Genomic DNA, 25,454 nt, shown 5'->3' with positions numbered 1-25,454 from the left:
TGACCAGACATATTTAGAGATCTGACCTGCACTGTATTCTTGATTCAAACATAGTCTTGTGAGGTTCACCTTGAACAAGTAATTTATCCTCTTTATAGTTCAAATTTCAGTAAAATGAAAGCAGTGTTCCTTTGTATCCTAAGGGTATTGTGAGACTAGTGAATTCTTAGATCTTGAGTAACAGCCTATGTATTTGATTAGGAATCAGTAAAACAGAAATGTGTTAATAATTTTGGAAAACAAATCAATATTCTTGGATAATTACAAACAGAATAGAAAACTAAGAGAGAAGATGGCTGTTGTGGTAATTACTGCTGTGGTTACTCAGCTGTTCCTTTCTCTGTGCCTAGACAGGACTACACACCAAAGTTTTGGCTTAACATAAAGATGGTGCTGTGAGTATTACTGATGTTTCAGTTAGCAGATTGAAAATACGCAATAAGGTGAAAATTTTATTTACTCTTTTTTACTTTGTTTTGTAACCATGGTTGAAGTATTTTGGTTTCAGGCTATTTTAAAAATTTGTGATGAGTGATTAAACCACCAAGCTAGATGATCGTTTTAGCTCTCTCAGTGTCTGTTAAAAAACATGTGGGATTTTGGAAATAGTGGAAGGCTTCCAACAGAGAATAGTGGAGCATGCAGTAGCCTGGTGGTTAAAACACTTTCCTGAAATATGAAAGGCGTAGATTCAGGTCTTCTCAGGCAGAGGAGCATTTATTTCCCTTTTGCTCAATTCTGAGCACTCTGAGTATGGAAACCATGGGATAAGAAGTTCATTTGACCAGGATTTACAAGTAGTTTTGGACACCATAAAACTGATATTTTCTGTCAATGTGAGTCACAGATACCCCAAGGCCTCCTAGTCCTATTTTACTAGAGTCAGCACTGTACAATAATTAATTGCGTGTCACTTTGCAAAGGAGAGTCTGCCCTGGGGGAACTTCTGCTTCCAGAAGATACAGTTCGGATGTCACAGCAATGTGTGCTAATTTCTCATTTTCTGTCTTTTCATTGATCTACCCATTGAGAGTCAATTGTGGAAAAGTACAGGGCCCTCGATACAGAAAGTGGAGTGACCAGGGTTTTTCCAGAGGCGAGCTTGGGGCTCCCAGTTTTGTCTCCCCCTTGCTGCAACAGGCTTGTATTTTCAGAAAGTGTCATGAGAACCTCTCTGTCAGGCTTCCCAGGGAAGTGAGGTCAAGGCCCTGGGGTTTTGGTCTTTTCAGGAGAGATAGGGTTAACCTGCATTAATATTTCTTTCTAGTTAAAAAAAAAAAACAAAACAGGGAAGATATTTTTTTTAGAGTTAAGGAAAGAAAATAAAAATCGGGGCTTTACAGCAATAGATAAACTGCTCTGATCTTAAATTTTCATAAGAGTAGATATATTCCTGGATCAGGCCAGACAATCCATCCTGAAATCACAGAAGTGCCCTGATTCTTTGGTATCAGAATGCTGTAGTAACATGTTCTCCCATTCAATCTATAGAAAATATAAATAAGACTAGATTTAAATCGTTTTGATTAAAGGAAATTTAGCAAAGCTTCAGTGTAAACAGGAGGGTTTAGTCCCAAAATGTTAGTTTGTGTATTTAATAAAAGTCTATTTGCTCAGAAGATCAAATTATTTTAAGAGTATGAGAGATTTTACTAAATACTGATACCATTTAGGCTCTGTTTGTAGTATTTTCTTATTTATATAAGCATAAATAAATATCATATATCCACATTTCAGGAGGAAAAGAGCATGATTATAATTAAAACCCTCATAGACGCTGGCTTAGAGGATATATGTGATCCTGGGACCCCTGCAAATATGAATGGTACCAGTGTATTCAGTCCAGGGGAGATTTACATTACATTCTGATTATTTGTAGAACTGGTATTAATAAATGTGGCTTTTCCATCTAATTTTTTTCTACCTTAACTAATAGAGTGGGAAAAATCTAAGTTTATTTTTTAAAGAATCAAAAATCTGGATAGTATAAATGACAAAAGACAAAGCCAAGGGTCCTTAGTTTGATTTAGTCTAAACTCGTCCATTGGGTGAATGCCTCAGGAATTTGTCCTTGTGGTCAGAATTTTTTTAAGTGTTGGACCTCCAAATCTGATGACCTTCAGAAAACCCCATTCTTCTAGTTTTTGTTTAATATTGAAAATTTAATGTCTTTAAATATTATAAACTGCATTACAACAGGCACTTAGAAGGCAGTCAATAAATAATAAGTCACTCTGGTCTCTAGAGGGTAGGAAACCTTCATTATTCACCAAGCTTTCCCTTGAGTGGTTGTTTGCATAGCACTTCCTTGGAGACAGATTCACCAGCAAAATTTGTTGACTCCTCCATTTTTTTCCTACTAGATATAAAATATGTAGCCTCTTTTTCTGTAAATCATCTCTTACTCTTTCTGCTCAATTAGCTTTTTCTTTCATGAGCAATTAAGAGGTCTCAAGAAACAATGCCAAGGATGAACGGGGGCTAGATGACAAAGCGGGGAAAAGAGGCTATTATAATGAGTACTGAAGAGAGAAGAAAAATAATGAAAATAATCACTATAGCGATGCAGTAGCACAGTTCTGCTGTGTATGCTATGTGCATGTTTTTCAGCCTATTTGGCCAGGCAGGCAAATACTGTCCATGCTGCCATGCTTCAGTTTCAAGTCAGTGGGCATAATGTAAAGGTTGGTGTGTAGGCTATTTTAAAGCATTTTGAGCTACTTTCAAATGCAATCAGGTTGCCTCTGTTTAAACTGAAAAAAACCCTCTAAATATAAACATTTTAGATCATTCTTCACTTCAATATTCTTAACTAATTCAGAAGTTGATTGCATAGTGTTTCAAGCCAATCTTACTGTTTTCGGCTATGATCCCAATCTCCCTTCTTCTTTCCACTAGCTTCAGTGATGACCTCATCCTTGTACTGTCAGTTTCAGTGTGCTTTGCAGCCAGAAAGCTACCTTTCTATTAATTTTCTCCAGTTTAAATGTTAAATGTTATGAGCTCTGCTTGAAGCAGTATTTGAATCACGTATACGTGAAATTACAAGCTCCAGCAGACGGTTATGGTCTTGCTATTTACCTATGAAGAGTCTGTTTGTGTCACAATAGACCTCAGAGTTCGATTTTTTTTTTTTTTTTTACAATTAACTAAAAATTCACTATTTGAAGGAGTCGTTTTCTGTGAAGGGTATCAAAAACAGATGAACTTTGTTCTCTGCCCAAAATAAGGTGTAAACAATTTTAACTACATGAAAAATATGAAACTTAAATGATTAGGATTTGAGGATCCAGAGCAAAAATTAATTAACTTAATTCCTGAAAAACAGGAATTTCAGTAGAAATGCTGCTGCTTCCTTTATTTCTGGTAGTTTTTCTTCTTAAACATGCAAGCAAACAAGCAAAAAGACTGCTAACAGCACTAGAAGATAATTAGTGGCATTCTTCAGACCTTGAATTCTTTTCTTATCTTTAGCTCTGCTCTGAGGATGCTATGAATTATTGCATTTGCACGTTTTCATCGTAAATCAAAGTTGCTCAGCAATGAAATTCAGCCTACAACCCCCTATTTTAGTTCCTAAAAAAAAAACCTAAATCAGCATTCATATCGGTCTTTATCTTTTGGACAGTTGGATCTTACTTCTAGAACTTTTCTAGTAAATCTGAATATATTGACTGGTACATAAAATTGCATCTGTCAAAATTGGCATACTTTTGCTTTTGACAGTCAGATTTTAGGAGCAAATGACAAACCATATAAAACAAAATTTCCCATTTAAAAGAAATTAATAATGCTAAAATAAAAAAGGTAGCAGATAGTTGTAAGCGTAATATTTCCTCACATTTTTACACTAAAGTTCTTTCCTCCGATATCCAAAACACTGAGTGTGAACAGCCTGCTCTTTGTAATGTAATAAAATAGCTAGTTGTCTGTAGAGCTGTTTGGAAGAGTTCAGGATGCACAATAACCTGATTCGATTACAATTGCATAGAATCAATTGCAATTAAATGAAATAATTAAAATCCATTAAAATCAATTGCCATATATGCTGAACAATTTAATAACTCACGTGAAAAAAAATAATTATTTGGAAATCTTGATAATGCTTTTTAAACATTTTTGTTAAACATTATGATTCTGACCAGAATAATGTATTCAGTTCCACGTTTTTCCTATAATCCTATTTCTAAAAGGATTTTTATTTCATGTATCTTGTATTTTATATTAAATCATTACTCTTTTATTTGAATTTGGATTGTGCTTGAATTACACATAACTGTGCACGTAGTTTCATATTCTCATTCTCTTTGTCAGCAGATGGCTAATTAAAACTTTTAAAAACATTTAAGATATTGTTCAAAAATTCTAATTGAATTCAGATAAATGAAGGAAAAATAAACTCCTTATGGTGATTCAAGGCTAACATCCATTCCTATGATGCACAAAAAAAGGACTGTTTTCCTTAGAAGAATTCATGAAAAGGTGAGATTTAAGTGACCAAAGATAGCATGAGCTGAACAAAAGGAATACATATGATGTCAGTTAAGAGGTAGTTCCAGTAGTACACAAGAGTTTGCAATTAGGAGAAGTTCAAACTTGTCTTTTTGTTTAGGCAGGTGATGAAGTTGTGATCAGATGAGTAATTTGCTAGGCAAGGAGGGATAGACAGTGCCTTGCATAAGAAGTAGTAATGCAATGAAAGTCACAGAGGAGTTGGTTTTATTGTCTACTATTTTAAATCATGAATAAGCACCTAGACTGGTACATAGGTGTTCAGCTATGTTTCTGCTGTTAATCACAGTAATACAAAATTAGAATAAAACATTCTAAAGTGGACATGATAAAAATGTCTTATTGCTTCCATAGGTACATCACTTCTAACTGTAGACGCTTATGAACGCAAATTTACAGGAGAAAACATAAAATACAGCATCCTCAGTGACAAGGAAAGTATATTCTCCATACACTCCATTACAGGTACATTTTTATAAATACTTTTTTTTTTTTCAAGTGTCTGTGCATAGCTTAAAGAGTGTGTTCTCTAAAATATAGCAAGTTCCTACCACAAGAAGAAGAAGTAGATATCTTAGAGCATTACTCTCTTGTTACAATGAATAAATCATTAGTAAAAACAAGAAAGTGGAGAGACCTGCACTATTGTAAACTTGATGTGGAAAGAAACTGAACACCAGTATACTTGTTTAAAATGCTCGGTTCTGATTAACTATTTATCACTAGGTGTTGGGACTTGATAAACTACTGCTTTGTGATCCAAGCTGTGACTCCATCTTGTTTCCCATTGTAAAGTTGCCCAAAAATTCAAGACACTCCTTGTATAGGAAGCATTAGACCCTTTTTAAGTTTAATGCTCTTTGTTTCAGCAAACCTTGAACAGTCTGAAAGTCAAATTTATTCTTTTGGCAATTGTGTTTGCATTCTGCAGCAGGTCTGTTTTCACCTGTCCTTCAGTCAGGAACTTCTGATGGCATAAGCACAGCACATTCCCCGTGTGCATTTATGTGCTCTCACCTCAGACGTGTAAGAGATCACAGCTACTCTAGTTGCCTCCCTAAACATCTGCAACAAAAGAATTTGCCCTTTGAACAGCTGTGGGCTTTCTGGGATGGCAGAGACAGTGTGAGCAGTTTTCCTCAGAATTAGTGTAAATAGCCTGTACTCTTAACAAATGTCTTTCTCCCTGAGTTCCTGGAGGCTTTAATCACTGATTACTCTGATGTCTCTAGACATCAAGTGGTGTGCTCCTGTGAAGCTATCATGTTTGATGCTGGTGGACAGTTAAAATTATTATTCTTTGTTTAGATGAGGATTAACATATATACACTCGATTTCCAAGTCGTCCTTATTTCACTGAAATAAAGCTAGAAAGATGAATCTTAAAGAACATCTTAGACCCAGAGATGTTTATGCCCAAGAAAGTGAATCTTCTCCAATATCACCTCTGATGAAAAAAAAATAAAAAATCAAAGGGACTTTTCCAATTTTCCTTTTATTTTTTAATCAAGCCAGGCTGAAAAATGGTTACATGATGTTTTTAAGAGTCTCATAAGCACTCTCTTCACAAATGATAGTGGAAATGCTATAGCAGTGGATATCACAAGTCTTTTGAAATAGTTTGAATCATTGTGGTTCCTTCTGTTTCCTTTCTTCTGGAACAGAAGAACGTTTTCTCAGAAAACGTTAATTGAAGTGCAGCCTTTCAGGACTTCTTAAGAGAAGTTCTTACCTCAGCATTAATTTTGACACCAGTAACTCTCTACTCATGGTTTCTACAGCAGAAGTATTTTGAGCTATATTGGTGCCCTTTCTATCTTAGTTATTCTAAACAGCCAAAGGTCTGCTTTATTTGTCTTTTCAAGCATGGATGTTAATTGACTCCCTTTTGGAGAAGATTTTCTCCCATTCTAGGGGGATTTATTATATTGTAGAATCGTATGAAGTATAGTAGGAAGTGATCCGAAGACATGAACTAGTCTGTCCTTTGACAGAGAATGGGAATCAGCTGTGCTTAAATCTTACAGAAGATTGTCTGTCATGTTCTTAAAACCTCCAGTGATAGGGATTCTTTAAACCCTCTCAATAGGCTGTACAAGTCTTGGTAGCTGGTTTTAATTCATATTTATCTGAATGTTTGTTGAAACAATTTAAACTTATTACTTCTTAGTTTAACAACAATAGACATCAGACAAAGGCAAAAAAACTCTTCATATTCGAAGACTGTTACCCTGTTGCTCTGTTTCATCTTTGTGTGCACTTCTCTAGAATGAGCAACTATGTTTCTTTAACTTGTTCCTTCAGGTGGCATATCTCAAACTTGATTATTTGCTCCACTCTACACTATTAATAGAATCTTTCAGTTACTCTCTGTCATCTTGAAGTGTATTCCTTCTGCCAGTGTCTATTTTGCTTTTTCTGTGTGCAGAATATGATAATTTTTAAGTGTTGTGCTGAAGAGGGACCAACTGACAGCTTTGAAGTCTTTATGTTCCAGATGCAATTCTTGAATACTGAGCAGATCCATAAACAATAGCCAATAATTGCTGCTTATCTTAGAAAATAAAAACTAAAAAGCATTAGCTTGGAGAGCCACAATAGCTGGGTTCTTATCTTGTCACAGGTTTGGGATATAGACATTAATGACATAGTTGCTGAAAAATACGTGTGAAACTGAATTTGAATTCAGTATGAAATTAACATACGAGTGTATACAAGCATACTGTGTTTGGTGTTTAGATGTAATGAAGGCTGAGGGGAGACCTTATCACTCTCTACAACTACCTGAAAGGAGATTGTAGCATGGAGGGTGTTGGTCTCTTCTCCCAAGTAGCAAGTGATAGGAGAAGAGGAAATGGCCTCAAGTTGCACCAGGGAGGGTTAGATTGGATATTAGGAAAAAATTCTTCACTGAAAGGGCTGTCAGGTATTGGAACAAACTGCCCAGGGAAGTGGTTTAGTTGCCATCCTTGGAGGTATTTGAAAAACGTGTAGATATGGCACTAACAGACATGGTTTAGTGATGGACTTGGCAGTGTTAGGTTAATGGTTGGACTCAATGATCTTAAAGGTGCTTTCCAACTGGAATGATTCTATTATAAGAGTTTTGAGTATACTACCTAGAACATTGAACCAATGACCACAGATTTCTAAGGACCTTTCCCATTTCATGTGGAGACGTCTAGTTGTGCTGTAGTCTCAGTAATTTTCACTGATTATTTTTGATAGAATATCAGCTGGTGGGGGGCAGGGCTCACTGCATCAGAAGGAGACAGTGTTTTACCTGTATGTCAGTCAGATACAGAGATTGATACAGCTCATGCCTGATTTGGATACAGATGCAGAGATGGATGTAGCCACTCTCAGATGAGGGCCAAGAGTCTCTTCAAACACAGCTGGCTCATTGTCACATGTCAAGGAGCACATGTCATGCAGCTGCTTTCTTCCTCTTTATCCCTCTATAGGTAAATCTGCTTTACTGTAGGAAATTGCTGGCATGGTGGTTGATCAATGAAAACTAGGCTGTCTGAGATTTGTACAATAGCTAGCATGCAGGGGGTGATGTTGGGTAGAGGAAGGCCATGGGTAGAAGCTTCCTGCAATTCTGTTGTGTGTTCAGTGAAGGAGACCACAAACATTAGGGGTTTCATAACTGCATTTGTGGGTGTTTTTTCCTGACTGCATAAGTCCCATCTTGATTTAATTCATTATTTTGTTTAATAAACCAGGTGCAATCATGGTAAAAGAGCCAAAGTCTCTTGATTATGAAGTTAAGAATAAAATACATCTTTCAGTTTTGGCTGAAAATAGCATGAATTCAGCACTCTGTGAAGTGACAGTTGTGATTCAAGATGTGAATGACAATGTACCTAAATTTGAGCAAAGCTATTACAAAGCATCAGTATGGGAAGGCCAAAGTCCTAAAAGAGACATCATACAGGTAAGTGGAAATATATCTTCCCAAGCCCAGTGCTATAGCTAAAAAGAAGTTTAGTTGATCTGTTTGTGACTACAGTGTTGCCTCATCTCTTCTGCACCACTGTCTCTTAAAGACTGAGAGTGTGGTTCTTGATGTTGTTACTACTTTGCTTGCGTATCTAAAATATTCAATGATTTTATTTTGGGACTTCATTTTAGATCTTTCATTCAAGTTTTTTAAGTTGAAAGGTAATTCTTTATTTTCTTAATAGTTGTGCAGCTGAACTTTTTAAATTTATTTTTTTTCCCTTTCTGTTTCTCTCTTCAAGCAGTTGAAAAATACCTTTCAAAGCTGTGATACTGGTTACAATATAGCCTGGGTCTTGCATTAATGCATCTACTGAAAGGGCTATAGCAATTAAAAAAAATACTTTAACTCATTAGACAAGTAGAATAAAACCCAAGTGTTCAATTTAAAGTCTGATGCCTGAAGAGCAGCTTTTCTCAATTTAAATGTGCAAACACTTCTTCCTCTGAATGGATCCATTCTCCGAAAGTGTTTCCAGCTGGGCATGTTAGAGCAAAAGAAGACATCAGTTGGACTAGAAGAACACATAATTTCCTCAGTACATGTTCTTGCATTGCAAGTCAGGTCACAGTGAGGGTAATGTTAGGTACTAAAAATATTCCTCCTCTGGAGAATAAATAAATGGAAAGCTACAAATGCCTCCAGGGCAAACTGATTAGAAACTGATGGACATTGTGTTTAGAGAAACATATGTCCAGGAATGGAGAAAAATCAAAAGGCAGTCAACCTAGATGTGTAGTCAAAATTTTATGACAGAATACGTTCTGTTATGTTTCCTTTATTCGATCTGACTGGTCACCTCTGCTATGGTTTGGATCCTGTACTCATTATAATGCTTGTTCAGCAACCAGAAAAATATGAAGAAAACTCTTGAAAGAGTCAGAGGAGTCTTTGAGAAGCCTGTTCACTGCTGTTGAATGTTATCTATTCTGTTGGTTTTACAGCTTGCCTCGTCCTTTTTTACATTTTCTCATTTGTATTTAAAAAATGAATTAATTAACTATCCATGAAAGGAAAGCTCTGCAAACTTAAAAATAATTATTTTATCCTTTTTCTGATGGAATATAGCAGTAATACTTGAAGGGACAGTCCTGAACCACTGAGAAAGTGCATTCTTATGCACTAAACAGAGATAGCATTCTAACAGCAACCTTATAGCAATGCAAGCAGTATAAAATTATTACATTCACCCCCTGTGCTTTATGTAGCTGAATTTCAGATTACTCAGGGAAAGAATTCATGTGCACCCTTTTGTCATTCATGAGCAGATTTTGTGACCTCACATGACATCATGTTGGGCACCAATACGATTATTTGCTTAAATCTGTGCAGTTGAAATGAAAGTAACCAGAAATAGATGATTGCTGTATAAAGTTTTTCTTTCTGAAATTGCATTCTGCCTTTTTGAATTAAGCTTCAGTTTTGCTCCCAAACAGGTATTGGCAACTGACCTTGACACTGGGCTAAATGGAGAAACTGAATACTCAATTCTATCTGGTAATGAAAAAGCAGCATTTCTAATTGATTCAGCACGAGGGATTTTAGCAACTACTACAGTCCTAGATCATGAAGACACTTCATCTTACAGGTTTGTATGCAAGGTTCTTATAAAAATGTATTCTTTTGTTCACATTGAGATTCCTCGTGTTGTGTATTTTGTAGTTTTCTGTTGATACCTGTCACCCAGCAGAGCCTGGGCGCAAGCCAGACAGCACTAAAGCTTCCCACTTGTGCTATGGATTCTTGCATACTTCTCAAATTCAGTGGAAGAAATATAGTCTTGTTTAGTCAATGTCAACACTTAGTGATATAAGTGAGCATGCCGATTCACTATAGAAATGATGACAGTTCCTAGATTTTAGTTTATGAAAAACTGCGCAACCATTCCCTCTCTGGAATATTTTTTTTTATAAATACATAAAGACACAGAGAAAGCACTCAAACCAAATCCAAGAAACAGGGACATGTTCTGTTCTTTAATAGGAATATAGTTCAGATTTTCTTCTCCATAATCTGATATAGATGGAAACACCTTACAGAAGCAGTTTTAAGCTGTCTTGTACTAAGTATTAGTTTTTTTTCCTGTTTTCCAAGAAACTGGGAGTAAATATGACCAAATGGAGATGGTAGTTTATCTTTACAGTCATGCCATAACTGGAATTAGAAAGCAAAAAATCATGCCTTGGAGAGAAAAAAAATACACCCTTTTGACGTACTGCAATCTCTACAGAAAATAGATTTCTCTGTATGTGTCAGTAGACAGTAGAAATTACCTTTTTTTTTTGTATTCCCCATATGGTTGTGGCATCAGTTAAAATATTTGCAAGTTTTACTGTCCTCCTGGGCCTCAAAGTTTTAAACATCCAATCACAATTCCTATGAACCAGAATAACTTTTAGAAAGCCACATCATAATTATCAACTAAATATGATTTTTTAAAAATATCAGTGTAATCTGATAATAGTATCCTGAGGGAAATACTTTGGTTTAACTTAATATATAGATCAGGATCTTATTTTTTAGTTTTTCACTGAATCAAAAACACCAGTTCTGATTCTTAGTCATTTAAATAGTGTAATACATTTTATTTGTAGCTATTACTTTTAAAAGAATACCTGCAATAAATCCTTCAAAGAAAGGGTGTTTACTCTAAATGAAGCATTGAACATGTAATCATAATAATTCTCATATTTGTCCTTTACTGGGAACCTGATTTATTTCTGTATTTATGTGGGAATTTAGCATTTTAAACTGACAGTTTTTTTGAGGAGTCTGAAGCTTCATGTTCCTTCTCTTTATTAATATGTTAATATGTACATGGTTAGATTAAAAATGAATAGCAAAAGAACCTTTCAAAACTCTTTTCCTGTTTAATTTCAAAATGTTACCATTGCTTCTTTCAAATTTGCAAGTTGTTTGTTTTATCTAAATTGGAAATATTCATCCCCAGAAGCTCTAAGTCTTTTATAATAGGAGTTATAATGAAAGTGTTGACAGAACCATAGTTCTAATGCCTTGGCTGAGATGTTTTTATGATATTTTTTTTCCTGAAACCTTAGAAAGTGATTATTTTTAGTAAAATATTTCCATATGTATACCTTACCAATATTCATTCTAGCAAAAATACACTTTCTATATGGAATTACACATGGTCATCAATTGAATACTAGTCTACAATTCAAGTTACGTGTTCTGTCAGTGTGAGAAACCTCAAGGACACTCAGAGCAGAGCTGGTGCGGTTCAGGAATGGAAGTGCTGCGATATGCAGCTTGGGTTGCCGCCTCAGTATTCCATATTGTCATGTGAACATATAGGAAATAATACCTGTTTGACACTTTAAACAGAAATCGTGACTTAGAAGGAGGAGGGAGAAATAAAGCACTCAGAAAATATGCAAGGAGACCGAAAAAATATGATGTGACATGCAAATGGTCGTTAGTACAGAAGACATTTAATTGAGATACCAGGCTCTGACTTGTACATCCTTTTGCACAGGTTGATGTTTTTTTTTTTTCTTTTTTTTTGGTTTGTTCCTTTTTTTAGAGGTAGTTCACACAGAGAGTAAACATCATTTTATCTGCGTTTATCAGATTGTTACTTACTGTTTTCTTTACAGGTGTAAAATGGAAGCATACAGGCAAACTCTCTTAATTTGACAGTGAGATTCTAGGCCCACTAAAATCAATGGGAACTTTGCTGTTGTCAAATGGTGCATGTATTCAGGTTTTTCACTTTATCACTTACAATATAATAGCGAGGCTATTCTATATCTTTGCAGACGTTTTGGCTGAGTATTAGCTTGGATGTTTTCATATTACCCAATTTTCACATTCCTGTTGTCCCTTTATAAACAATGAGGAGTGTCAGGTTCCTCCAAAGGACAATTTAATACTTAAGTTTTGATTCCTGGTCTGAATCACCAACTGGAGAAATGTGTGTCTTATTTGAAAGAGTCTTGCTAGTGTATTTAACAACCTACATTTGGTATGAAATGAGGTGAAATGAATACAGATGAATACTTTGTGTGATTTTGTTGTGACCTAGAATCTTCTACACATTTTTCCTGCAAGACACAAAAAAACCCCTCAAGTCAACTTTACAGAAAGTAAGATGGAATTTAGGAGTTGCAATGAGGAGCGAGAGGGCTAATCTTTTTTGTTTGTAATTTTTCCCCTGCTTACAACATTGGTGGATAACTCTGTGATTTCTGACTAATAGTGACAGTTACTGCTTCTTTAATTGCAGGTTGATTGTACAAGCTGCTGATAAAGGAAACCCCAGACTTTCTGCTACAAGCATTGTGAAGATACAAGTGTTAGATGTTAATGACAACGCTCCAGTTGTCCATCCACTAGGTGAAGTGGATGTCCCAGAAAGTAAGTGTGATAGTACAGCTAAGTTTTGTTAAGACTAGGATTTGTCAAACAGCAATATTGCTTTTGGTGATTTGTGTAATCAAGAGACTCTAGTAGAAAGGATAATGGATTGAATTAATACTGAAATATCAAAGTAAATTGTGATGTGCTTTTGTTCTCAGAAGTATTAATAATAATGTTCAGACATTGTGTTTAAGAATAGTTTGGAGCAAAACCATGAGCAATTCAGAAAAAGGAAAACAAACTCTACAGAAATCCATCCATAATCTGTTTGTTTTTGACTGCATTGTCATATTCTTCAAATGTCTTCAATTTCTGCTCTTCTCCAGTAAACATAGTTGGTGTTAAAACCAGCATTGCTAGAAATGAGACATCTTGAACTTCATTGTGATGAAAGAATGAATTTCTGTAAATTTGAATGAAGCTTTAAAATGCTCTGTAGCTTAATCTGGTTGATCATGAAGAGGAGGACCCAGGACCTTCTCAGTTCTCAACCCAGTGTACATCTAGTATATTATGTGCCATAAGCTCAAGGTTTGAAGACCTTGAATCTTAAGCCCAGCATTTTCAAATATAGGCATCATATATGTGATGCATTAAGATATACAGCTGAACATTTATAAAAATGTAGGTGCTGAAATTCCACTACTCCTATTAACAAAAGATATCAAGGCTGTGTTTCTAGTGATTTTTTTTTTAGCCTTTCCTAAATTTAGCTTTCACTGGTAATGACAAGTACGGGAGTCATAGATGCACAGCAGCTGTAAACTACTGCCTACTTATTTATGTTTTTGTATTCTGTTTAAGAATATTTGCTTTAGCACTTTACCCCACATGTTTGAGGCTTAATGTCCCAGGCATGCAAATAGTTTAGTTTCTGTTAGCTCCAGCCTTTATTAGATGGTCACTGATAGGTTCGTTTGCAATCCCTGGTACTGTCAATTTGGCACATGGCAAAAGCTGTCTGTATCCAGTTTCTCAGTCTCATAGGACTATACCTTGAGCTCTAAAGATTTTTGTGCCATGTACATCTGGTTGGTTGTCTTGTCTCTCTCTAGTGGCCTTCTCCTCCTTTGGAAAAGCTTCAGAATTACAGTCACTGGCTCCACAAAGACCAGGGGACTCTGATGCCTCAGTTAAATATTCGTGTGGAGGTTTGACACCGTTCAATAAATTCATGTCACCTAAATGCATGTGAAAAACTATGGAAGTTCCTGTTACTGGTGAAGAAACAGTTATGGCTACATTGAATCTGGGAAAGTCTAAAGAAAACCTGAATTAAAATTGTGATAAAGCAGATGCATTTGAAGAAATCCACTACTCTTTCCATAGCATTTCTGGATATTGCTCTTGTTCTTAAATACAAAGTCAAAATACAGCAAAAGCTAATACTGAAATATTACATATATTTATGATTCAATATTACAAAATGGGCAAAATCTTCAGAAATTGTAACATCATCTTTTAGCTATGACTTATTTTGACAATTATTGTTACAGATGCCATACCTGGTTTTGTAGTGACTCAGGTGTCAGCAAGTGATGCGGACTCCAGGCCAGCACTACAGTTTGGTTTTATTTATGAAAATAGCCCTGGAATGAAATTTGCCATTGATCAGCACACTGGTGTAGTCACAGTGGTGGAACCGTTAGATTTTGAAGAAACTGCTGCGTATAAGCTGAGAATCATAGTTTCAGATTCTTTACATCAAACAGAAGCAGAACTCACTATCCATGTTGTGGACATCAATGATAATCCACCAGTGTTTACTCAGGATTTGTATCAGGTGGGAACATGGCAAATGGACAACAAACATGATGTCTTTCCATGTATGCTGATAAATAGTAGGAGTGCTTGTTTATCTTTGTCTTAAAAATGCATTTGAGCACTGAGAAGGAAGGTCTCTGCAAACTATTGCTGAGCAGAAACAGAGCAGAGCTCTTCTGGGAAACCCCAGCCCCTTCCCAGGAGTTCTACTAAAAAGACTGAGGGAATGTTCAGTTTTCATGTTTGTTGTTTCTGATTTCAGAAGGAAAAGTGGTGTGAATGATAGCTGCACTCTATACACCATGCATTCATCATTAGGAGTTACTGGATATAATCCAAACAAGGTTTGGAGAGCAGGGTGCACTACTCGGAAGTTCCTTCTTCTGAGACAATAGTAAACAAATTGGTACATTTATTCTGGACCCATTAGTATGGCACGAATTTCTTCATTTTCAGTCACACAGCTCCACAGAGGTGTGTAGCAAATGCCCCCATGGTCGGTTATACGCATATAGTTCATAATGTGTCACCATGCCTTATAGCAATGGCACTCATCTAGGGAGTGGGAGATACAAGTTTTGGCCTCCACAACATTCTCTACTAGACTGAGGAGGATATAGACTGTAGCTTTTAGACTTCTGGACAAGCGTCTGAACAGCTAGACTGTTGAAGTCAAGTTGTCCGACAATGTTTTAAAACAAAGCTAGTTTTGCTACTGTAGATAACCATGGACCACTAAGTTGATTAAAGCAACTGGAGCATATGTCACACAAGGCTCTCAAGGGTAGGCAACTAAAAGAGTTTTCCCTGGCTTCATCAGCCCTAAGGCTGTGGGGCTTGGGGTAAGGCTCAGCACATGAAATGGCTTGGTGTTAGGGTTAGGGTTCAGAGAGCAATAAACCCTGGAGCTCAAGGTGAAGTTAGGTTGCAATAAGGCTGCCACAGGAAAGGTGAGGCTGCCCAGAGGAGTTGTTTCCTTAGGACTTGGGCTGAGGCACGAGAGAGCCTGGAGCATGCATAGTTCAGCCTGGAGAAGAGAAGGCTCAGGAGGGATCTTACCAATGTGTATAAATTCTGGTGGAGGGATTAAAGAAGACAGAGCCAGACTCTCCTCTGTGGTGTCCAGTGACAGGGCAAGAGGCAGTGGGCACAAACTGGAATACATGAAATTCTATTTAAACATCAGGAAAACCTTTTTCCAAAAAACTCTAACCATGACTGAGCACTGGGGCGAGTTGCCCAGAGAGGTGGTGGAGTTTCCAGCCCTGAAGAAGTTCAAAACTCACCCTTCTCTAGGTGATCCTGGTCTGAGCAAGGGTTGGACAAGACAATCTCCAGAGGTGCCTGCCAGCTTCAGCCATTCTGTGATGCTGTGAACTGGGCTGTTTGCTTGACTGGATGCTTTCGTGTGTGTGGTGGATATGCTCAGAGCCAAAAATACGAGTCACCACAGAAGGCTTATATTTAATAATGCTTCATTTCTAGATCTCAGACAGGTTGATTCAAGAAATAAGTCCAAACATTTGGTTTAGTAAAGAAATTTCAGGTTCTGAGAGTGTCCAGGTGCAGCAGTTTAGTCACTCGGAAAACTACAAGACAGACTGTAGGCACCCATGAAACTTTCAGGTGCCTGAGTTGTAGGCATTTGTGTAAATTACTCACTTAAACTCCTACATGTAAATTCTGAAGAGGATAAAAAAAGGCACTATTAATGCTCAAATGATTTTTAGACCTCATCTTAAGATTTCCTCAGCTCTCATATGTGTCTGATTTTGAAGAACAGTTTAGGCCAGTACTTACTTGTGCAAGTGCTAGGAATTTTTTTGCAGATCAGAGCAAACATTACAGGCAGGGTTATTAACTGATGCAAAACAGTGTAGCTCTATTGTCTGCTGATGTAAACAGCTGAGCTTCTCTCTCCACAATCCTGATGTTTTGATGTGTTCCCTGGACAGTAAGATACACTGCGTCTTTTCAGTTGATGATATGTGTAATTCCCTATTCATCATCCTGTAGTTTTTACCCTCTTATTATCCTTTCATATGTTTTCATGTTCATACTTTTCATATATATTTTCATATCTATATATATGGCTATTATAGGCATATAATCCCTCTGTTAAAGTGATTTAAACTAACACTTAAAGTTATGACAAAGGTAGCTGCTGTATCATACTGTTCATGTGAAACTGGATTTATAAGGTGGAAGGAAACTTTGGTCACAGAAATACTGTATCTGGAGTTCAAATAATGGAAGCTCTTAAGAAGGGAAATGACTTTCATGGTTTCCTAGATTATATGAAGAAAACAGGGAGCATTTGAAAAACTAAATTCTAGGAATAATCTAGTGATGATTAAGTGATCTAGTACTGGAATTTTTAACATACATGTGTTGGGGTTTGTTTAATATTCAATCATATATTCCAGATGGGGACTGCAGACTGTATTCCGTGTATGAAAATCAAGGTGTTTCTGAAAGCAAGGAGAAAAGCCAATTTTAGTTGCAGTCCATTGTAGGTATTCCTTCCATTAGTATACCGTTGAAAAAAGAGATTCAGTGATTCACTGAACTCATTGTCATAATGAACTACCACTAGATGTAGAACTAGATGGGTTTTACTACAGTATAAAGTTTACTATGAATTTCAGCTGTATTGTATGCATCGTTTTCAGTAGCTCAACTCTTTATGGTTTTGTCCCAGAAAAAAATGACTAGGTGAAACTTTTTCCAAAGCTGGGAACTGTGTTTGGTGTGTTTTTTTGGTTGTTGTTGTTTGTTTTGGTTGGTTTTTTTCCTTTTTTTTTTTTACCCCCAATTATAATAAATGAAGGTATGGTATTTTTTTATGTTAAAAATTTTTTATTAAGCTCTTTCCAACCTGTAATTTTGGTTTATATGGTTTATATGTTAGGTGAGCTTGCCAGAGCTCATTTCTATGGATTCCACTATTCTGACCGTTTCTGCTGTGGATAGGGATTCTGAGCATAATGGAATGGTTTCCTACAAAATCCTCTCTCCCTCTGAGGGATTTGCTGTTGATCACAAGAATGGTGAGTCCGTAAGCCTTGTTGTTTATTTCAGCTTTTTCAGTATAAATTCAAGCGTCATATTGAACTTCCTCACCTGTTGACAGTGACACTTGAATTCTGGAAATCTTTGGTGACTAAAGTCCACTATATGTTTTGGCTAAATCTGTCATTATCACTGAAGAACTGAAAGCATAAAAAACTGGAGTTCCCAGTTTGTTCTTGAACCACGCACAAGGCAGGTAGTCACAACATCCTATATGTGCTATTTCTCTAGCATGATTTAATAGAAAAGTTGCTGTATGGTTTGCATTGTTTCATAATATTTCAGCTCATGTGTTAGATTTCATTCAATTGAAGTTTATACTTATTATTTTTTAGTATAAATTGAACCTATCGTAGCGGAGCTTCTCTACAGCGTGGGCAGTATGTCTGTAAGGTTGCTCATTTAGGGAGCTTACATTATCCTATAATCCTAAATGGAATTTAAAAGTTTTCCAAATTGAGAACACTCTTTCCAAAGTTCATCATTTTCTTAGTTAAGAGATTTACCATTTTAAATTTTCTGGCCTAATGTTCCAGCACTCTGTGAGATTGAAAACTGTGTGTGTGTCACTCTATATGCATGCGTACATACAATTTTTGCTAATATCAGCCTCAGGGATTACTAGATACTGCAAAAATTATATGCAACTGTTGTTCAGTGAGCAAGTTCCTATGATTTATTTGCTGTTGCCAGGTGTTTATATGAGGTGAATTTTTGAACACAGTGTTGTTTGGGTGATGGCAACTACAAACACTGAAAATACTAACGTCTCTTCCAGTTAAAGCCATTTTCTGTTTTATGCATTTGTTACTCTGTATTCACCAACCTGTCTTTATCTTTAATTAATGGTTAATTTCAACTGTGGTCAGAAAATTGTCACGCAGTGTTGTCTCTGTGGTGCTTAGCTATACACTGTGAAGAGTGAAGTAGAAGTAGATGGCTTATTAAAATAAGAGTCAGAATAGTTTGGGCTGGAAGGGACCTTTAAAAATCATCTGGTCCAACTCCCATGTTTAGATAAGCAATTTGAATGAAACGTGTTTATATAACTTACTGGCAAACCTGTCCAAATAGCAAACATGCCTATAATGCTGTTACTGGATTGCAAGCTGTTCTACTTTAACCCCAGCTGGCAACTAGGACCACACAGCTGCTCACTCACACCCCACAAGTGGGACAGGGAAGAGAATTGAAAGGGGGGGAAGGAAAAAATCCCATGATAAGAACAGATTAATAGAACATCAAAGGAAGATAACATAATAAAAACAATAGTCTATACAGAACAAGTAATGCACAATGCAGTTGCTCACTGCCCATGACACCAATAGCCAAGCAGCAGTATTTGCCCCCTGACCAGCACCGGTTTATTTACTGAGCGTGACATCGTATGGTATAGAACACCTCTTTGGCCAGCCTGGGTCAGCTGTCCTGACTGTGCCCCCTACAGCTTCTTGTGCACCTACAGCCTTCTGGCTGAAAAGCCCTTGACTTGATATAAACATTGTTTGGCAACAACCAAAACATCAGTGTATTATCAACCGTCTTCTCACACTAAATCCAAAACACAGCTACTAGGAAAAAGAACTAACTCTATCCCAGCCAAAATCAGGGCACAAGCAAAACATGAGAACTAACAACCTTCAGTAATGAACTTGCACAGCGTAACACCTTTAATAAGGACCCTAAATTCCCTTAGCTTTATTTTGCCTTTTGTTTTCTGCAGTTGGTATGTTCAGCCTGCTATGAGAAAGAGAAGTTCTTGCTCACCTGAATGCAGTCTCTGTATTTGATACTGCATCATTGTGGGTAGACTTTGCAGCATTAGCTGTGGTTTCTTAGAGTTACTTTGGGGTGTGCAGACATTACATTTGAATCATTTTCAAATATGACTGATTAGATTCAGCTTTTGGAATCACATTTACTTGTCTTAGTGAGTGTGGGGTTTTATTAATTCTGTTTTATTTTCAGGTTCAGTGTTCACTGTGGGACCAGTGACTCACCTGGAAAGGATTTCCATTATCCAGCTCCTGATAGAAGCCACGGATGGTGGCAGTCCTGCTCTGAGTGCAGTTGCCTCTGTAGAGGTGCACGTAGAAGATGCAAATAACTACGCCCCTCAGTTCACCAGGGAGCTGTACAATCTCAGCGTGAGTGAGGATGCCTCCATTGGAGAGAGTATTCTCACATTTTCAGCCATCGATTATGACTGGACACATGAAAACACATATGTTGAATACTCTATTATTGATGGTAATGCTGAGGATTTATTCTCTGTGGAAGCAAGTGTTATGGAATCAGAAACATCCTACAAACTTGTTGGCAGTCTTGTTTTGAGCAGTGTTCTCGACAGGGAAGTGGCTGCTTCTCACCGTTTGGTCCTCCTTGCTTCTGATCGTGGAACACCCTCCTTAAATTCAACTGCTACTGTGCTCATAACTGTGCTGGATGTTGATGATAATCCTCCAGTATTTAGCAGCCCAGAATACCATATTCATGTCAAAGAAAGCATTCCTGTAGGTAGTCACATCACTGAAGTTTCAGCAACTGATTGTGATGAAGGCACTAATGCAGAGATCACTTATGCTATCATTTCTGGAAACGACAGGGGACATTTTCACTTGGACGGGAAAACAGGATCAGTGGATTTGATGAAAAAGCTGGATTATGAGGATACCATGAAATTCTCTTTGATTATCCAAGCCACAGATGGAGGAGCTGACGTAGAAAACGTGGCTTTTTCACTTGTTCTTGTTACCATCTTAGATGACAATGATTATGCCCCACTTTTTTTGTTTCCCAGCCTGAGCTGCGTTGTGAGTGAAAATATACCTACCTTTTCTTTTGTGTGCGCTGTTAATGCACTGGATTTTGATAAAGGCTCCTATGGCCACATAACCTACTCCATCCAGTCTTCATGTTTGGCTCATCGTGAAGCTCCTAGAGACCATGACATGTTTTTCATTGATCCTTTGACAGGAGATATTCATACAAAGCAAACGTTTGACTATGAAAGTCAGAATAGCTACTGTCTCATAATACAAGCAAAAGACAAAGGTGACTCAGTGGCCACCCTTACAGTTCAGGTAGATATTGAAGGGAGAGATGAATTTGACCCAGTGTTTACACAAGATCAATATCTCTTTAATCTCCCTGAGAAGAATGAAGCAGGCCAGTTGCTTGGCAGAGTCACAGCATCAGACAGCGATGGTGGAGTAGATGGAGTTGTTCATTACTCCCTGCTAAAAACTTCTCCATTCTTTTATGTGAATCAAACCACTGGTAGTATTTATTTAACTCAGACTGTTCATGGAAAGAAAAATGGCAGCAAAAGGAACGATGACACCCTGGAATTGTTGGTAAGAGCTCATAGCCCCAAAATTGAGTCAAAGTTCACAGTATGCAGCGTTTTGGTAAATGTTTCCAATTCTCCTGAGAGTTATCCCATGGTGTCGGTGTACAGCCTGACGGTTAGCAGTTCAGTCTCCTTGATGGTGTTCCTGCTGCTTGTGGTCAGCCTTCTTGCACTTATTCTGAGGCACAAGCGGAAAGATCTGATGAACTCTTGTGTGAAAAGAGAAGCAGTATCTTCCTCAGGTAGTGATGTGAATTCAGCCAGCAAAGATAAGGACTGCCAGAAAATCCAAAGTACTGAGAGCAGTATGCTTCCCATGGGCGTTATAGCAGAATGGCTGAGCTTAGCAGGAATCAGAGAAGGGAAGGATGCTGGTGTCCTCTGCAGGCATTCAGACTCCAGTAGCCATGGTTCTGCCGAAGGAGAAACTACAGAGGATGAGGAAATCAAAAGGATCAATGAGCATCTTTGCAGAAAGAGTGCCAGCTTGGTGCTGAGTGAGTGTGGCTCATGGATGCCAGATTCAGGAATCCCAAGAGAGTCTGATCAGCTCTCCTGTCCGTCTGGAGAAACTGATGCCATGGCTACAGTGCAAAGCAAGGAAAATGAGCAGGCCATTAAAGAAGAAGGTAGAGAAGAAGCCTGTGAGACAGCCTACGCACATAACAAAATGTTGTCTCAAACACTTAAGAAAATCAGAGTAAAAGAGAAAGACATAATGACAGACCTCACAAGAGAATATGTCTTGATGTCAGATAAGCAGGACTCTGGATATGATTCACTTGCAACTCTTGGCATCTCTGATGAGACTATCAGAGTTTGTTATAACCGGGACTGTGTGCTCAGCTGGGAACCCCAATTTCAACCTGTTGCTTCAGTGTTTAATGATATTGCAAAACTGAGAGATGAAAATACACATATTCACAGCTTCCCTACAGGGAAGAAATCACTTGTTTTCCCTCCTCCCTTGATAACATCAGTAGCTCAGCCTGGCATAAGGACAGTGCCACCACGAATGCCAAATGTAATATCAGGGCGAGCATTTAAAAAATACCCTCATTCTCCCCTTATCCATAATCCTGGATACCCCCCACCAACCATGACTCCTAGTTTTTCTCCCTCTCTCTCTTTACTTACCATGCAGACACCTGCTGCTTCTCCAGTAATGTCTGATGGGAGAATGATAGAGATGTGTCTTATTGATCCAAGCAATGAACTTGCAACAGAAGAAGAAATTCAGGTGTAGGTTATTAACCGACAGTAGTTTATGGAAAAAAGATGGCTTAAAATACAGTTTGTTATTGTTAACAAGCAAAATGTGCCTGTCAGAGATGTATCACCAGTATTCTTTCTGTTGCTGTAAGCTGAAAAAGTTAAAATATAAACCAGCCACAAATGTGCTAACTATCCATTTTGTTCTTCCCAGAATACACTACAAGGCCATGAGGCTTCTCCTCTTTCAGCTCCCAACAACTGTGGTTTCCTGTGTAAATCACACAGCCAGATGCCTGATAACCAACTTGAAAGATTTTACTGGGTTTTTTTTCCTCATAAATATGTCAATAACAAATTAATGGTAGTAATTCTTTACTGTGGAAAAACTTTATTAGCATGCTGGTGGGTTCTGACCACGATTGTGGTTGTTATTAGAAGAGGATACTAGAGGGATATGCAAGTACTGCAGAATTGGGCTGGGCAAAGAATAAAGCAAGGATTTCTATCCAGCTCTTTCTCAAGTGTCTGCCCAGGCTTCCCACATCTTAGCCCATGGATCCCAATGGCCATTTAGGCCTGGTGCAGTTTCATCATCTGCAATGGCTCCTTGATGGGCTTCGTAGCTATCTTCATGCTGTGGAATCCCAGTTGGCAGTTTCTGTGCACCTTTCATTTATCTCCTGGTGTAAAGCCAGCGATTCTTGATTATCTGAATAGTAATGGATGACTCATAAGGTCCCTTGGAAAACTGAATAACCAGTGGTAAGATAAAAGCAACGATCTTCTCTATTACTAGAGCTAAAATAAACACCTGTTGTCTTTCTGTCCTGTTACAGAAGCTGGCCTCATGCCCAGGCAGCAGTAGGGATGGCCAGTGTTGCAGGTCTGAAGGGTTTGTGTGCCTCCACCCTGGTCTTTGGTCCTGTGCTGGGAATATCTCTTGCAAGACCAGATAATCTGGCCTTGTTTGTTGTATGTATCATACATATGGCATTTTGTGCAAGTATGTATATCCAGATGCATACACACCCCTATACTGCTGTGTATGCTTGTATATTGTATCAGATCAATAAAATACACAGAAAAGACACATAGAGTAACTCTGTTTTCTCTTCAGTGTATGTTTACAAGTCTCTTGTTCTTTTGCATCACGTGTATTAGAACTGGTGTATAGGGAGGGGTCTAATTGGTGCCTGGGAATCTGTTACAAATTGGATGTGTACAGAGTTGTTTATTGTACAGGTCATAACAGGTGGAGGAAAAACATACAGTGCTGTTAGACCAAGTGGTCTTGTGGGAACAGCATCATGTGTAGCAGCTTTTGTCATTTTCTTGGTCACACATGTCAAGATCCTTTCTGGTTGCAACCTCTGGACTCATAAACTGTCTTTGAATAAGATCCTGTTGCTAAGGCTACACCTGCATTGTACTAACATACAACAGGTACCCATGCTGCTATGTGAGAGTGATTCTTTTAGAGCTGGCGTTTGTTCTTCATACTGCCATGGAGTGTGAAATGAGATGTAGCTTAGGAATACATTGGGGCAGGCAAATGTCACTGGAAAAGGAGACTGAGAGATAAGTTTTATAGTCAGACAAAAAGGCAGATGAAAGCAAAGGAGAGGAATCATTCCCAGTTCATATCTGAACATGGAATATTAGTTTAAGGCCATAATTTCAGAATGAATTGAGCTATTAGATTTGCCATCTCAGGGCTGTGTGATAAACTTTTTGGCCATGTATCCGAGGAAGGCAGAGTCTGATTTTGCATTTTGATACAGACTGCATACATGGTTTTCGAAATGTCAAGATTAATTCACAACCTTTCAAAGTAACTTGCTCTGGCTTCGTGATTCTATAGTTATTTTTGCAACTGAATGGCCAACATCAATTTTTGAATGGCATTTCAGTGAGAAATTTTTGTACCTAAAAAGCAACTATAATGTGACGCCGTGGTATCAACATGTATAAATTCATTGCTCAAATAATGTATGTTTTAAAACTTACCTTTACATACTTTTTCTATTATAGAAGGCTAACATTTATCAAAAGGGAAGGGATTGTTTTCCACCTGTTAACATTATGCTATCTACAGCCTGATTGATTTTTTTGACTTACATGTCTTGACTTGTAAAGTAATTTCTAATAGAATGTGAGGTGTTCTTTGTAGTATTCAGTTCTGTTCAGTTATAGATTCAGGAGGCACACCTGGCATGCAGAACTACCTTTTTTGTATAGTCGACATTTTAGCTAATGTAATTTTCATTTCAGGTGGTCATGGTCAAGTGGCAGCTATTGCTCTGAGGAGCCATGAGCACATGCTATCCTGATGGGGTCATGTTTGGAACAGGTGATCAGTGGAAGAATAAGTTTTGACCTCACCATGCTAATGTGCACCCTCTTCCTATAGTTCTGCTTGAAAAGCGAGCAAACCCTGGATCCATTTCTGCCCTTTTTGCTCCTTCAAATGCAGCTTGTTTCCAATGCCTTTCTGAAAGGATTAAGTACGGCTTGCATCCTATTTAACAAGTGCATGAGATAACCAATGCATACTTTGTGCTCTTCTTAAGCGTTAAAGCAATCTTTTCCTTGTCTCTTTTGTATTTGTTCATTCTGTATCAAATGGGAAACAACAATTAGCTGACATATTGTTGGTTTGTATATAGTCAAGCTTAAAAATGCAACTGTTGAAACAAGCATCTGCAATAAATGGTGTATAGTTCTTTTAAGCTTACTGTTTTTATCCCTAAGTAAAACAGTGTAGCTTCTATAATTTACCATGAGTTTAATATTAGCTTGCCTCAAAGAGGCTGTGTTACTTTGCAATTCTGCACACCAGTTTTAGCACTTTGGAGGAGGTACAGAACTTGTTAGTGGAAACTCATATTAGGCTCAAAAGGCATAAGCTATAAAATAAAAGACAGTTGTCTCTTCTGGAATTTTGGCTGCCTGCCTTCTGGATTTGCTCGTTGGCAGCATTGAAAACACTAGTGTAAATCACTACCAAATGGATATCAAAATTCCATCTACCAGTAGTTATCTTTAAATTGATGTTTGAGCAGATTCCTGCGCAAAGAGGAAAAACCTTAATATTTTTAGAGAATCCATCATGTGCGGATTATAAAAATATATATACCTTTTTTCTAAAATGAT

The 25,454-nt window shown here is 37.5% G+C and overlaps 1 protein-coding gene across 1 annotated transcript in view; it reads left to right on the top strand.

Moving 5' to 3' along the window:
* Positions 1-23,227, top strand: part of DCHS2 (dachsous cadherin-related 2) — a gene marked incomplete at its 5' end in the record, with an annotated part of 116,479 nt that extends 93,252 nt beyond the window's left edge. Inside the window, 7 exons of the mRNA XM_082050547.1 lie at positions 4,867-4,977; positions 8,241-8,452; positions 9,955-10,106; positions 12,765-12,895; positions 14,395-14,681; positions 17,574-17,712; positions 19,703-23,227. Of these exons, the coding sequence (XP_081906673.1) occupies positions 4,867-4,977; positions 8,241-8,452; positions 9,955-10,106; positions 12,765-12,895; positions 14,395-14,681; positions 17,574-17,712; positions 19,703-22,332 (3,662 nt within the window). The 3' untranslated portion in view covers positions 22,333-23,227. The remainder of the gene's footprint in view (positions 1-4,866; positions 4,978-8,240; positions 8,453-9,954; positions 10,107-12,764; positions 12,896-14,394; positions 14,682-17,573; positions 17,713-19,702) is intronic.
* Between the last annotated feature and the right edge of the window lie 2,227 nt (positions 23,228-25,454).

This window comes from Streptopelia decaocto, assembly GCF_964273445.1.
Source record: "Streptopelia decaocto genome assembly, chromosome: 4".
In the NCBI taxonomy this organism is placed as follows: domain Eukaryota; kingdom Metazoa; phylum Chordata; class Aves; order Columbiformes; family Columbidae; genus Streptopelia; species Streptopelia decaocto.
This window is presented reverse-complemented; position numbering and strand designations above follow the sequence as displayed.